We start from the raw sequence: 13,772 nt of genomic DNA, 5'->3' as shown, positions 1-13,772 counted from the left end.
ATATATAACTTGATTAATTCACATCTTTTTACTCCAATTATCGAATAATTTTATTATCTATTTAAATATATAGTTCTTTAATATTAACTTTCGCTATGGAATCATCTTACACATTCTAATAGAGATGTAGTAATACTGGAAATATTCCCGAGAAGTCAGGCAGTATGTATTGGCAAACATCACTATCGCAGTAGATTTTCTTATATTATATTAAACAAAAATAAAAACACTATACAAACAATAAGTAAAGATCAAACTTTATATTTACCGTCGCGCTGTCATCTATGTTAAGCTCTGTAGTAATGTTTGTCGAATAGAGGTATTTGCTACGGCTGACTTTGCTAATTCTTGTGCTGGTAGCATAGATTTGATGAGTTCCCGACTCATCGCACTGATCAATCTGGGTCAATACAATTCGAAAAGGTCCCTGTAGAAAAATATATGTACATATTATTAGTGCTACATATATGTAGTGATACTTATATTAAAGGACACCTCTCTATAATAAAAACAATTTCTGATCAGACAATATTATTAAGTTTATCAATTATAATAAGGAATATATGTCTATATAGTTGACCGTAAAAATTGATATATAGGAAGATGGTCAGGGTTGCGGTCAAAGGAGAAACAAAATAGGTTACAACTATTTTCCGACGTTTCGCCCCACTTTGTAGGGCTTGATCAGGGCTGTTCAAAGCAAACGGATGAACAGTATATGCTGTATAGTTGTAAACTATTTTGTTTCTCCTTTCACCGCAACCCTGATCCTCTTCCTATATATAATAAGGAATATCCATTTAGTCTCTACATGTTTATTTTCTTATCACTCTGCTTCTACGTTTTGGCCATTCTCAAGGATAACTATTGATTAACAATTTCAATTACACTCTTAATGTTTATAATGTAATTGAGATTGTTAATCAATAGTAATTCTTAAGAATGGCCGAAACGTATGAGTTGACTAATAAGAAAAAGAAACGTGTTGAGACTAAATGAATAATTGACTATAATTCATAAACAAAACACGCTCAAACAATAATTCAAATTATATATAAATGTTATGAAGGTCCCGGCCAAAAAGTTACAAATTTAATATATTTGAACCTCCCCATCGGAACCCCTCCATTCAAGAAGTGGGTTTTTTTTCCCAATGGCATCTGGAACTCCTCTAGAACCGGCAAACGTAATTATCTTTGTATATTACTAAAAACTAACAATTCTAGAATTAAATATGTAACTTAATTCTTTGAAAGAAACATTATAATACTATTTTTTCCGTATATATTAGGGCTTACCAAAAATTAATATTAAATAAAAACTATTCATTATTTAAGTTGTGTCCATAAGTTAGTATTACAATAAATTATATGTATTAATAAGTAAATAATTACTAATCACTCCTTACGTCAAACAGCTGAGAAAACATATGTTATTTTTAAGCTATATATAATTGGTGATACATAATTTTTTATTAAGATAATGTGGTGAAAGATCTTCCATTTAGAACATCATCAATATTCTATAATTGTTTGTACTACGTTTCGGGTTTTCACATCTTCAAGTACTATTATGTCTACAATTACAACAATCAATTTAACATTATTAACATTTTTTTATGTATTCAATTATAACCTTATAATCAATTTTACCTAATTTTTTTTTTAGTGCATCTATTTCTTTTTGAAATATTGTCATATAAGATGGGGGAACATGGAACGTAGTACAATCGATTATTTATCGATTATTACTATAGATTATTGATAATATTCTAAATAGGAGTTTTTTCACCTCAACATTTTAGGAAAAAAATTCCAGAATATATATTATTCTTTTTATATGCACCTCCATCTAAGTCAAGAAAACTATTATAAGAAAAAGTTGAAGTAATAAATGAAAACGATAAACGGGGTCCTGCAAGTAGATTGTAGTAATTAGTACAAGAGCCCAAAAGGTGAAAAAAGGCAGTTATTTCGCCCCAATTTCTGATTACATTAATAAAAACTATGTACGATTATTGTATAAAACTTGTATAATTACTAGTCAAAATTGATGAGTCCGCCAAGTATAGATAGTGGGAATACAAAGTGGCGGCTGTTTCAAAACCTTAAAAAAAAATTAATTTTTCATTCGGAGCTCTATATATTTAAAACTACCAACAACACTAGAAAACCTAAGAGATCTTCATTTAAAGTAGAGTAAATTTAATTTTTAAAAATGCACTTGCATCACAAACACTACAGGCACACATAACATCTATTGAAGAATGGTGTAAAAACTGGAGAGTCAAAATAAATCCTGACAAATCCCACCAGATCACCTTTACTCTCCGTCGTAAACCTCTGCCCTCCTGTCCTACAGTATCCTTTCTAGATACACCACTAACGCCTGTTGAACAGATTCGATACTTAGGACTCCATCTTGACAAGAGACTTACTTGGAATCCAAACACAAGACTGAAACGACAAGAAACTCCTCGTAGATTCCGATTGCTACAACACTTACTTGACTAACGCTCTAAACTTCCCATTCACTACAAAAAATTAGTACACACTACAATAATCAGACCAATTTGGACATATGGAATTGAGCTCTGGGGCTCCACCAAACCATCAAATTCTTCCCGCATCCAATCGTTACAATCCAAAACCCTACGTAAAATCCTTGATGCTCCTTATTACGTCACAAATAAACTCATTCATAAAGACCTTAACATCCCATTCGTTCCAGATTTGACCCAAACCAGATATGCGTCTTTTTATTCCAAACTCCTTAACCATCCTAACCCATTAATTCTTAATCTTTCATCCTTAACAATCCCTGATAATCCTCCGAGGCGTCTGAAAAGAAGATGGCCACGAGACCTTCTGGTTTAAATTAATGTTTGAAGTACCACCAATGGGTGGTTCCTTCCCAAGATTTTCAAGTGTATATGAAACATACTACATATTTACTTATTGTATTATTTTGTACAGTTGTAAATTACAATAAATAAATAACTAAAAAAAAAAAAAAAAATGCACTGAAAATCATAAGTTAGCCAATTTATTTGGAGAAATTTATATTTCTAAAACCATTCGACCTACTGATGTCTATTAGCATTCAAATTAAAGCTAGTCTAATGTGAAGTAAAGTAGTTTATCACGTTTATCTCGGTGGGAGTATTAGTTTTTATATTTGCTAAAATATATTCATTTATATTTGTTAGGACAAAATTTCATATGCAACATTTATATTCATATGCCAATACGTTAAAACTACTACCTCTACGAAGATACGTGACATAAACTACTTATACTTTATAGTAAGTTAAATTACCTTTAATTTGAGTCCTGGCAGACACGTGTAAGTCTTATGGTTTCTGAGATATATTTTTTTCAAAAATCAAAAATTTTATTGAACAACTAGAAATTAACATTTTGTGAATTTATTTTGTCAAATATGATAAGAGATATTACTCCTACGAAGATAAACATTATGACTTAAGTTGTATTAGATTTAACTAGATTTAATTTGGTTGCTGGCAGATATTTGTACGCCTTATGGTTCCTGAAATATAGATTTCTCAAAATAAATTCAATAACTACTGATTTTTTAGTACATTTTTTATGATACATAGCTTTTTAAAAAGCTATATCTCGGGAACTATTGAACACAAATATCTCTACTAGGCCTCATGTTTTACCAAATTTATTCTACTTTAAATGAATTTCTCTTAGGTTTTCTAATGTTGAGGGTAGTTTTAAAGATATAGAGCTCCGAAAAAAAATTATTTTTTTTTAACGTTTTGAAACAGCTGCCATTTTTTATTCCCCCTACCTATACTTGGCTGACTCATCAATTTTGACCAGTAATTATACATAGTTTTCATTAAAGTAATCAGAAATTGGGGTGAAATTACTGCCTTTTTTCTTCCCGGCTCTTGTACTATATGGTCCGTCAATGGTGGTCAAAAAAGGTACAAAATTAACCGAAAAAAATATTTATTAGGTTACAGATAGTTGTTCCTGCATTTGTATTTTTGTGGACCACCTTCATACAATTAATTTACAATTGGTGGAACCAAAATGTTTGATACAGTTAAAAACAAAAATGAAATTTTAATTAAATAATTTTTTATAAAAAGAAATTTTAGTAATAAGACATTAATTTAGTTTTAGATCACTAACAAAACTTCAACAACTCATTTAACTAAATGAAGAACAGTTTATCAATAAATAAATAAAAAATATAAAATTTTAAATTGATTTAATTAATCCATTTAAATAGAATCAATGAATAAAAATCTCCATATCAATTTGAATATTGTTAATTAAATATTAAATATTCCCTTTAGGGGCCTGATTGTAGGCCAAACGTCGGGTCTTAATAAATTATCATTATTTTTCAGACCACACTTTTATTATATAACATCTATCAATTATATAATAATTATGTTATATAACATAAACTTCATCAGTGTTTCTCATAAGGTTCTCCATAGTGCTCTGGAACGCCCGGAATCTGCACAAATATCAAAAATTGTTTAGACAATAATACATATAAGCCTTTTAATCTATTTTATTTTATTTATTTTTTTATGAAAGTAAAAATTTTTATCTTAATCGTAACTTTATTCAAACATGAATAGTCTATGTTGAAAGTAAAATATGTTTTTATGTTTTATTAAAATAAACCCTTTTCCAACAGAAAACTCTGTATAACATCTTTCCCAAAGTTGTCCGTTATACAGAAGTTTCTCTATAATTGCTGTCATCTGTTATCATGATTCCAGATGATACTCTTCAAGACCTTAATACACCAATGCTCACCGCGAACTGCTCCTGTGCATGACACGGATCAGAAACCAAGATCCACAAGAAGAGAGGCACCAATACCCTCGGACACTTCATGACAACTGAGAACGCCACGCCAACTTGTCATGCATATCAATGTATTTCCTGTATCCGATTTGTTGAAAATGTATTGTGATATAACAACCTATTCAAATCATAATATAGATGTATATAGTTTTCCGACCATCTTAGCCAGATTTGGCTATTTTCTTCTAAACTTAGAGACAGGGGAGCGAATAGCCAAATTATAGATGGCAAAAATTGTTGTAGGCCGGAGTATATAAACCATACTCCACCAAAATCCACTTGGCGTGATCACCAAACGGAAACTCAAAACTTTTATCTGATCGTTCCTATATAGAAATCTTTATCATTATCGAAGTCAGTATTTTAGATTGTAAATTGATAACTTGAACAGACCGGATATAAACTTTTTCAATGAAACTTTTCAGAACCTGATATTAATATAGTAGAAAAATACAATAAATAAAAAATACAATAAAAATCATCAACCTCATTGATTCCGAATTATTTAAGTATATTTAGCACTAAAGCGATTCCAAAAGGTAAAAGAAAAACAGTTATAATAAATATTAATTTCTTTATTAGCAGATCGAACTGGTGAATCTTACATGATTATTTACATTTTACATTTTAATTGGAGGATTAAGATAAATTCCTACAAATCCCATCAAATCACCTTTACCCTTCGTCGTAAACTTATTGACTGCCCTATAGTTTCATTTAACGATGTTACTCATACCCCTGTCGAACAGATTCGCTACCTTGTACTACATATGGACAAACGATTAACCTGGAATCCTCACACAAGACTGAACAGACAGGAAACTGCATGTCGATTTCGACTATTACAGCACTTACTAGACAAACGGTCTAAACTTCCAACACATTACAAAAGACTGATCTACATGACTGTAATAAGGCCAATCTGGACATATGGAGTTGAGCTTTGGGGCTCCACTAAACCTTCGAATTCCTTTCGTATTCAACCCTTAGTAAAATCCTCAATGCTCCTTACTTTGTCAAAAACAAAATCATACATAAAGACCTTAATGTTCCCTATGTGACCGATCTAGCCCGAACCAGATATCACTCCTTCCATTATAAACTCTCTAACCACTCAAACCCCCTTGTTTCTAATCTTGCATCCTTTTCCATTCCTGACAATCCTTCGAGGCGCCTGAAAAGAAGATGGCCACGAGACCAGCTAATGTAAAATGTCATTAGCATAGCACTACCAATGGGTAGTTTCTCTACACCCCTGTAACTTAGATCAGATTTACTAAATGTTTTATAATGTACAGTTGTAAACACCAATAAATAAATATTAAAACAAAAAAGAACAAAACATATTATTATTAACATTTCACTTGTTTTTCACCAGTTGAATTGTGGGGGTGGGGCTTGGAGGTTAGGATAGAATTTCCTTCTATCATTATTTTATTTATTTAATACCAGATCGGCCTGGTGGGCCTTACATGGTTGAAATAACAACTGATTACGAGGGGGGAGGGATAGTCTCGTACAAAAGACACCCCCAACTATGTACAACGTTATGATTAAAATAAAATTAAGTAAATATAATAATTCTTAATGACAGTGAAAAGTAAAGTTAATGACAAAAATAACGACATTTGTAGACCTAAAGAAATTAATAATTGCCCTCTAATAGGAAAAAAAAAGTTAACTTGAAAAAAAGGACGAAGAGAAAAAAATAAAATATAAGTAATCCTGCAATAGCCTGAGCTTCAGTCTTCAGTTGGGTTTCCCAAGTAGTAAGTAATTGCTCCTTTAACGGTCGGTAAATGGTAGTGAACTTCATAAACCTTTTCTTGGTGTAACCCTCAGTCGGTTCCATTAGTAATTCGCGTTGCAATTGGCTATTTTTTACAAACCCTAGGGCATCCACTGCGATTCTTAGGACTTTATATTGAAAATATTGTAATTTTTAAATTTTTTTTTCTGGCAACATTAGGGATTTATTTAATAGGGATAATTTTTAGAATTCTTAGGGGGGCAACAGAACTCCCTATAAACGGAAAAAAAATTCGAAAACTTTTGATCAATTATCGACCTGAGAAGTCGTAGAAATTAAAAATTCTTAGAGTTCTAGTAGCTCCTATATGAGATTTAAAGTTCTTAATAAAAAAATGAAACATTTATGTTAATTAATACAAAAAAAATTTCCTTTTTTCAAAATCAACAGGCCACTATTCTCAAGAAGTCCGAAGCCTCTATTTCCCTGCTACCAGTTCGTAGCACAGCGACAGGACAGCGATAGGACAGCGCAGAACTCCATCCGACTTCAGAACAGCCGGCGACTACCCACAACCAGGTCTCTCAAGATGAGGATCTACGCTTCAACAACTTCTTTACTGGACCTTAAATCCTTGCTGATAAAGATAAACAAATTTAGCGGACCTCCTACACTGGTACAAGCGCCCAACAACTAAGGTGCATCGAGACATCCCGCCAACCTGCCGTTCAGAGGCCACGGCTGGTGTAATGATGCTTAATCTCTGGCAAGCATCGCGCCGACCGCCCTCATGGCACCGACTAGCGCAGCGATGCTCCATCTTAATAAGAGCTCCCGCCGACTGACCTCACATGGCATCTACTGGTGCAAGATACCAAACTAACCGAATATGATTTCACCAAGCCGCCTCAGTAAAAAACATATGGCAATTCTGATACTTCCTTATGAGAATCTCCTTATGAGAAGTTCCTTATGCCAGAACATCCTTATGACTCCGTCATCAAGGAGGGGAGTCCTATAGCGAGGGGAACAAAAAGTTTGACTACAATCCACCAGAGCGCAGCACCTAGAGTCTCACCGAAGCTCCCAAATTTATATATCATTGTATTTTATAAAAACATTTTATTATTTTTACATATTATTAATTTTTATATATACCACTGAGCAATGTCGATAAAATAATAAATTAACGATGCCATAATTACGCACGAAATTACCTTGAGCAGATAAAATAAAACCGCTTCTTGATCACAGCGTATGCACTAGGCTATGAATAAGGGTCATAAAAAAAAAAAACCCTAACTGATCCACCACCATCCAGAGGGCAGCCAATAAGAACATCCCGAAGTTCACACCAGTCCCCAACGCAATCAGGAAGCCACCGAAGCATATCCTCACTCTGATTGGCCAACGAAACAACCTACGCAATGTCTTCATGCGCACGCGTGACTACACCTTGAAACCGGCCATCAATGCGATGACTCGGCAGATAGCCTCCCTCATGCGTGACTGGAAGACATCGCTCTGGCATGACCAACTCCGAAGAACACACGAGGACCATCGACAGCTCTGGAAGTTGGTGAGGACCTTCGTCACCAAGAGGAGGACTGTACACCTGACTGCTGGTAACGACCTGATGACGTCTGGGGAACAGGCTGCCTTCCTGGCCTCTAGCTATGCAGCGAGGGATGCTGAGCGGACGACCAATGCTCCTCCACCACCACCTGGAAGTCCACCGAGTCCCGTCGAGAAGCCCATCTTCTCCACCTTTGGCCAGCTGGAGTCGGTACTGCGCCGCACTAAAGGCAACAAGTCGTCTTGACAGGACGGGATCCCCAGTGTACTACTGAAGATGCTTCCCAGGAAGGGTAAGGCCTTCCTGTTGAACATCTTCAACTCGTGCATACGGATCTCATACTTCCCAACGGCCTGGAAGCGTGCGATCGTGGTGCCACTACTCAAGCCTGGGAAGAAAGGTGACTCGCCGGAGCATTATCGCCCGATCAGCCTCCTCTCGCACATGAGCAAGGTCTTCAAGCGGCTCCTACATCACCATCTCTTGGAGCACTGCAGAGAAGCCGACATAATACCGCCCGAACAGACTGGTTTCCAGAGAGGTGTCGCCTGTGAACATCATTTGGTGAAGCTACAAGCCCACACCATAGAGCGGATGAAGAACAACAATGCCACTGCCCTCATCTCTCTAGACTGAAGGCAGGCGGTTGAGAGTGTGTCCTACCCGCTACTACTTCGCCGACTGGAGGAATTCAAGTTTCCCGCCGCCCTATGCCGATTGGTCAGAAACTACTTGAGTGGACAATCCTTCGTCGTAAGAGTCGGTGAAGACCTGTCGGCTCCGGTCCCCACCACCTGCGGTGTACCTCAAGGCTCGGTGCTTGGACCTCTACTGTTCGTCGTTTTCACGGCACCAGTAGTCGCCATCAAGCATCGTGACGCAGTGGTAGCACGGCAGCCTATGCCGACGACATCGGTGTTTACGCTTCGAGCGTGAGAGCCGACCAGGCCCTACTCCATGCACAGACTGCCTCTGCCACCATAGTAGCTGCCCTGAAGAAGGACGGGATCAAGGTTAATCCGTCGAAGACGGATGCCATTGTCATGTCCTTCCAGAAGTACAATAAATGCAGACTACCTATGCGGCTAGCTACTCTCGGTACTTACCTTCTTCGCTTCTGTCGGAATAGTCCCGTAGGACGAACCTTTTTGGAAATTTTTTTTCAGAGAGGTATTCCCAGGTATCTTACTGTTTCACTGACAAGATTGCATTTCACATTTTTACCTTTGAGGATTGGTTCCGGTGGGTCTGGTGGGCATCTGAGAGTAAAAACTTTTGAAGTACATTCAATGAATTTCCACGTATCGGGAAAATATTCAGTACTCAGGCAACTGTTAAAAATTGATGTGATGAAAACTACAGCTTCCCTGGGTAACACTTTAATAGCTATGAAGGACTGTGGCATTGGCCACAATAGTCGAGCGTTACCCTGAGGCAGAATGGTTCCATAAATACACCGAAGGGTCAGCTACAGGGGCAAATACAAATGCGGGTGCAGGTGTCTATAGTAGCCTGTTCCAACTGTCAGCACCTCCTGGAGCAAACGATACCAATTTTGATGGAGAGGTAGCTGCTATTACTTTGGCTTTAGAAAAGCTTACTCACACCAGCAAAAGAAGATAGTTCTGCTGTCGGATTCCAGGGCAGCACTGCCGGAAAACTATATAAACTAGAAATTAAAAGAGAGCTACTTAAAGTATTGGTAATGCAATGGATTCCAGCCCATTGCGGTATACATGGGAATGAGAAGGCGGATCGACTTGCACGGTTATGGGCTAGCTAACCACAGCCGCTTCTTCCTATCACCATGGACATGGCGAAAGAATTGGCCCGAAGCGCTATCACTGAAAGAGCAGAGGAAAGGAGTAGAGGAGAATGTTGGGGCAAGAACTGGGCGGGATTTCTAGACCCTAAGAGGCGCCCTCTATTGACTTTATCAAAAGCGGTGGCAGTGGCATGCTTCAGGTTCAGAGTCTTCAGACTGCGTCCTTTGTGGAGATGGAGAGATGAACGGCGATCACATATTTACATATGCGGCAACGGCGGACTTAACTTTTAGACAGGAGTTACCTCAACAAAGCTAAAGTATACTGGGCTGTTCGAAATAAAATCGCAGAAATACCTCCTTAGGTGTAGGGAAGAAAAAAAAAAAAAAAATCAGGACTTTTCTTTATTTTGAGCTTTTTAATCAGTTCTTGGATTTCTTTTGGGGTCGTGAATTTAGATAGTTCAGCTCCCACTTGCGAAGAGAGTGGTAAACTAATTTTTTTTTTATTACGATACCCTGAAGGTCAGATTTACAGTCTGGTCTGTAAAAGGTAGGTTCATTAGGTGCATGTATTTGAATACTGTGCCTTGAACAAATATCAAGGAAATTATATCCACTAGGATTTGTTTTGCGGCATCGCCAGTAAATGTTCTTAATACTTTGGCACTAAAGTATGACTTGGAATACCATTATGTTGCCTAAAACTAAGTATGGTTCCCTGTTAGTAAGAGTTTTAAAATTTCGTCTTCAAATAATATTTTATTTGGAGGTTTATAAACTGCCGTTACGACGGTAGAAGGAGACGAGTGTAAACGAACCGAAACGACCTCGATGTTAAATATATTGGAAATAATATTTTCTGTGAAGCTAATATTATTTTTAATTATTAATGCGACCCCACTGGAAGGAGTCGAACAATCTCTGTCATTACATAAGATATTATAATCTTGCATTTTATATTTGATGTTTTGGCATAAATGTGTCTCAGTTGCGCAGGCTATATCGATGAAGTTTGATTCCAGGCAAATTTTGAATTAATTTCTTTTAGAAGATAATCCATGATTATTCCAGTTTAAAATTGTTAATTTTCTTAATTCTTTATCCTTAGGCGAAAAATATATATTTGAGAATTGGTAAAGCCCAGTTAGTAAGGAGAGAATTAGTAACTGTAGATAAGCTGTTATTCAAATTATGATCCATTTGTAAAGAAAGAAGCAACTAACGTGGATAGATGTTTCATGATTTGTGGTAGATAGGGTTTAATAGATTCGACAATAATTTTAGTTATAGAAGGCAATACATTTTTACCATTTTCCTTCTATGTATTTTTGGTGGTACGATTTCCCTCCTGAAAGGGGGTTAACCCCGTCTTCGTACATCAATTTCATCGAATTCTCTGCAATGATGTACAAGAACAACGTTTTACTCTATTCCGCCATATCTTTCTTAAACTCCACTTCAACGAATTGCTTCTCTTTGAAATGGAGTAGCATTAGCAGTAGAGGGGAAATTTAAATAATTAAGACGATGAGAACCACATACTAACCTTCTCAGTTATTAATATCGACAGAGTTAAAATAATATTTTATCAGTTTTTCCAAAAAAAAAAAAAAAAACCTTACTCGACTTTTACATATTTTACCCATTTTAAATGTTTGGCAAAGGTCGCGTAAATACCCCTATGATATTACATAAGCATAATATGATAGTTAATATCATAATTTGATAGAGTTTAATCATCTGCGTTTTCTCAGTGGAATAGTTTCTATAAATCAATATTTCATAAAACTTTGTAAAAATTGTATTCTATATAAATTCATTAAAATTAAAATGTATTTAGTAAAGATGCTTCCAAATTCCAAATCCAAAAACGCCTATTTTTTTGTGAGTGCCAGTCACTGGCTAACGGGCCTCACAAATGTCCGCGGGGAGGTTGAAAGTGAATTTTGCATTATTTTATGCTTTAAAAAAGCACGGGTGGGTCCGGAATTCGATCTGACAACCTGTGGGTTGGTATGTATTTTTTTAATACATTCCATAAATTGAGTATAAAGCATAAGCTCGTCTATAAACAAATAATTTAGTTATTGAGATGTTTACGCTTTCAATTCCTGTGACATTCGTACAAAATGACATCGGGCCCTCCCTCTGAAATCTTGTTTTGTTCACTAACAGGAACATATATTGATTCATTATCACCAATATTAGATAGAAAAATTTTCTTTGTCGTTTCACATTTAAAAATTTAACAAAGGGATCATTCTTCCATAGCACTACTCTTATTGATTTATTTTCAATGCAATAAATTTTAAATTCTTCAAGTTTTTCACTTGCTTGTTTCTCATACTAGATAGTTCGGATATAATTTTAATCAGTTGGCAGCAACGTATTAAGATTAGGATGACTTCGTTTAATATTTGCAAAGGCAATATTTCATTAAGTTTTAAATTATTTTATCATTTCAGTGCTATCAAATAAAAAAAAAAAAAAAACAATCAAAAATATAATTTTTTCCATACCTTAATATGTATTTAATTTTACATATTACAAACAGTGTAAGAATGTATCCAATATAATTTTTGAGTGATATATTAAGAAAATTGCAGGGGTCAGGAACTAATACTATATTTTTATTATATTAAAGAAATATTTCTACATTGATCGTATTCAAAGGATTTAAGAATTATTTCTGGGTTTCTTTTGTTGTCGTCCGCTCTTAGCAGGCACCACGTCAGCGAAGTACCTAATGCAGCCAACCAAAGTGCCGTTGATCTTCCCAGAGACATCCGTTCTGTACTTTCCGTATGGAAAGTTCGGCATACTATAACTATCCATGTCCAAGTCGTTTATTTCGTACGTTCCCTGTAAGAACAGAGTAAATTTTAAACATAATGGTGTGGATAAAATTGATGGACTACAGGAGAAGATGCTTTGTCTGTGAAGAAGACAATAATAAGTCAAATATATTTTATTTGTGCCAAAGTTTTGATCTGATTTCAGGTCTTATGAATAAATTCAGACAAAATAACAGCTATAATGGAATAAAAAACAGTAAAACTAGAAAATATGAAGATAATAAATGATTTATATTTATAAGACGTAAGAGTGACTACATAAACCGATTGCTTATAGAATAAGATTAATAATTTTTAAAAAATATAAGATATATATATATATATAAAATTATAGGATTATAAAAAGTTATGAAAGAAGAAAATTATTATAAAAAAACTAATACATAGATGCAAATAATGGAAAATTAATTAAAATAGTGAGAAAAAAAAACATAATGAAAATATTTAAGTAAATAATAAAATTAAGCAATAAATATAAAATAAAGTAGCCCAAAATGGAGTGAGTAATGAAACTGACTAATGATAATAATAATGTGGGAAGCGTAACTTCTGTTCAAGTGGAGAAGATGGTCAGGGGATGTGGTCAGCAAAAAAAAACACAAATAAACAAAAAATATTTATTTTGCCGATGTTTCGATTGAGTTTCAGGTCAATAAAACAAAAAGAGGTAATAACGATCATTCAGAGAAATATAAAATGGAAAATAAATAATAAACTAACAAATTTGGAAGTATATATAACAATGAATTGAACAAAAAAAAAATATTTGATTGATTGATTACAATGGAATTAAACAATAGTTGATTCATAACAATGAAAGATGAAATATAATACCATGTAGGTAAGGAAATATGTATAAGATATGAAATGTAAAATGTGTCTAAAAAACTTTTTCAGTTTTTAGACACTACCTTATATATCTAACTACTAATTTATAAGACTATACTCCGACCTATCTGGA

At 34.8% G+C, this 13,772-nt stretch overlaps 2 protein-coding genes across 2 annotated transcripts in view; both read right to left on the bottom strand.

Moving 5' to 3' along the window:
- The window catches only part of LOC106682459 (uncharacterized), a 9,957-nt gene extending 5,007 nt beyond the window's left edge, over positions 1 to 4,950 (bottom strand). The window contains exons 1-2 of the mRNA XM_067046035.1: positions 4,812 to 4,950; positions 269 to 427 (exon numbers count right to left, since the gene is read on the bottom strand). Coding sequence (XP_066902136.1) covers positions 269 to 427; positions 4,812 to 4,892 — 240 coding nt within the window. The 5' untranslated portion in view covers positions 4,893 to 4,950. The remainder of the gene's footprint in view (positions 1 to 268; positions 428 to 4,811) is intronic.
- A 7,615-nt stretch (positions 4,951 to 12,565) lies between these two features.
- LOC106682473 (uncharacterized) overlaps positions 12,566 to 13,772 on the bottom strand; it is a 14,973-nt gene continuing 13,766 nt past the window's right edge. The window contains exon 4 of the mRNA XM_014423356.3: positions 12,566 to 12,818. Coding sequence (XP_014278842.1) covers positions 12,633 to 12,818 — 186 coding nt within the window. The 3' untranslated portion in view covers positions 12,566 to 12,632. The remainder of the gene's footprint in view (positions 12,819 to 13,772) is intronic.

This window comes from Halyomorpha halys, unplaced genomic scaffold (assembly GCF_000696795.3).
Source record: "Halyomorpha halys isolate HHAL.00 unplaced genomic scaffold, Hhal_1.1 Scaffold24.1, whole genome shotgun sequence".
Classification (NCBI taxonomy): domain Eukaryota; kingdom Metazoa; phylum Arthropoda; class Insecta; order Hemiptera; family Pentatomidae; genus Halyomorpha; species Halyomorpha halys.
The sequence above is the reverse complement of the archived record's forward strand: the minus strand, read 5'-3'. Positions and strand labels throughout refer to the sequence as shown.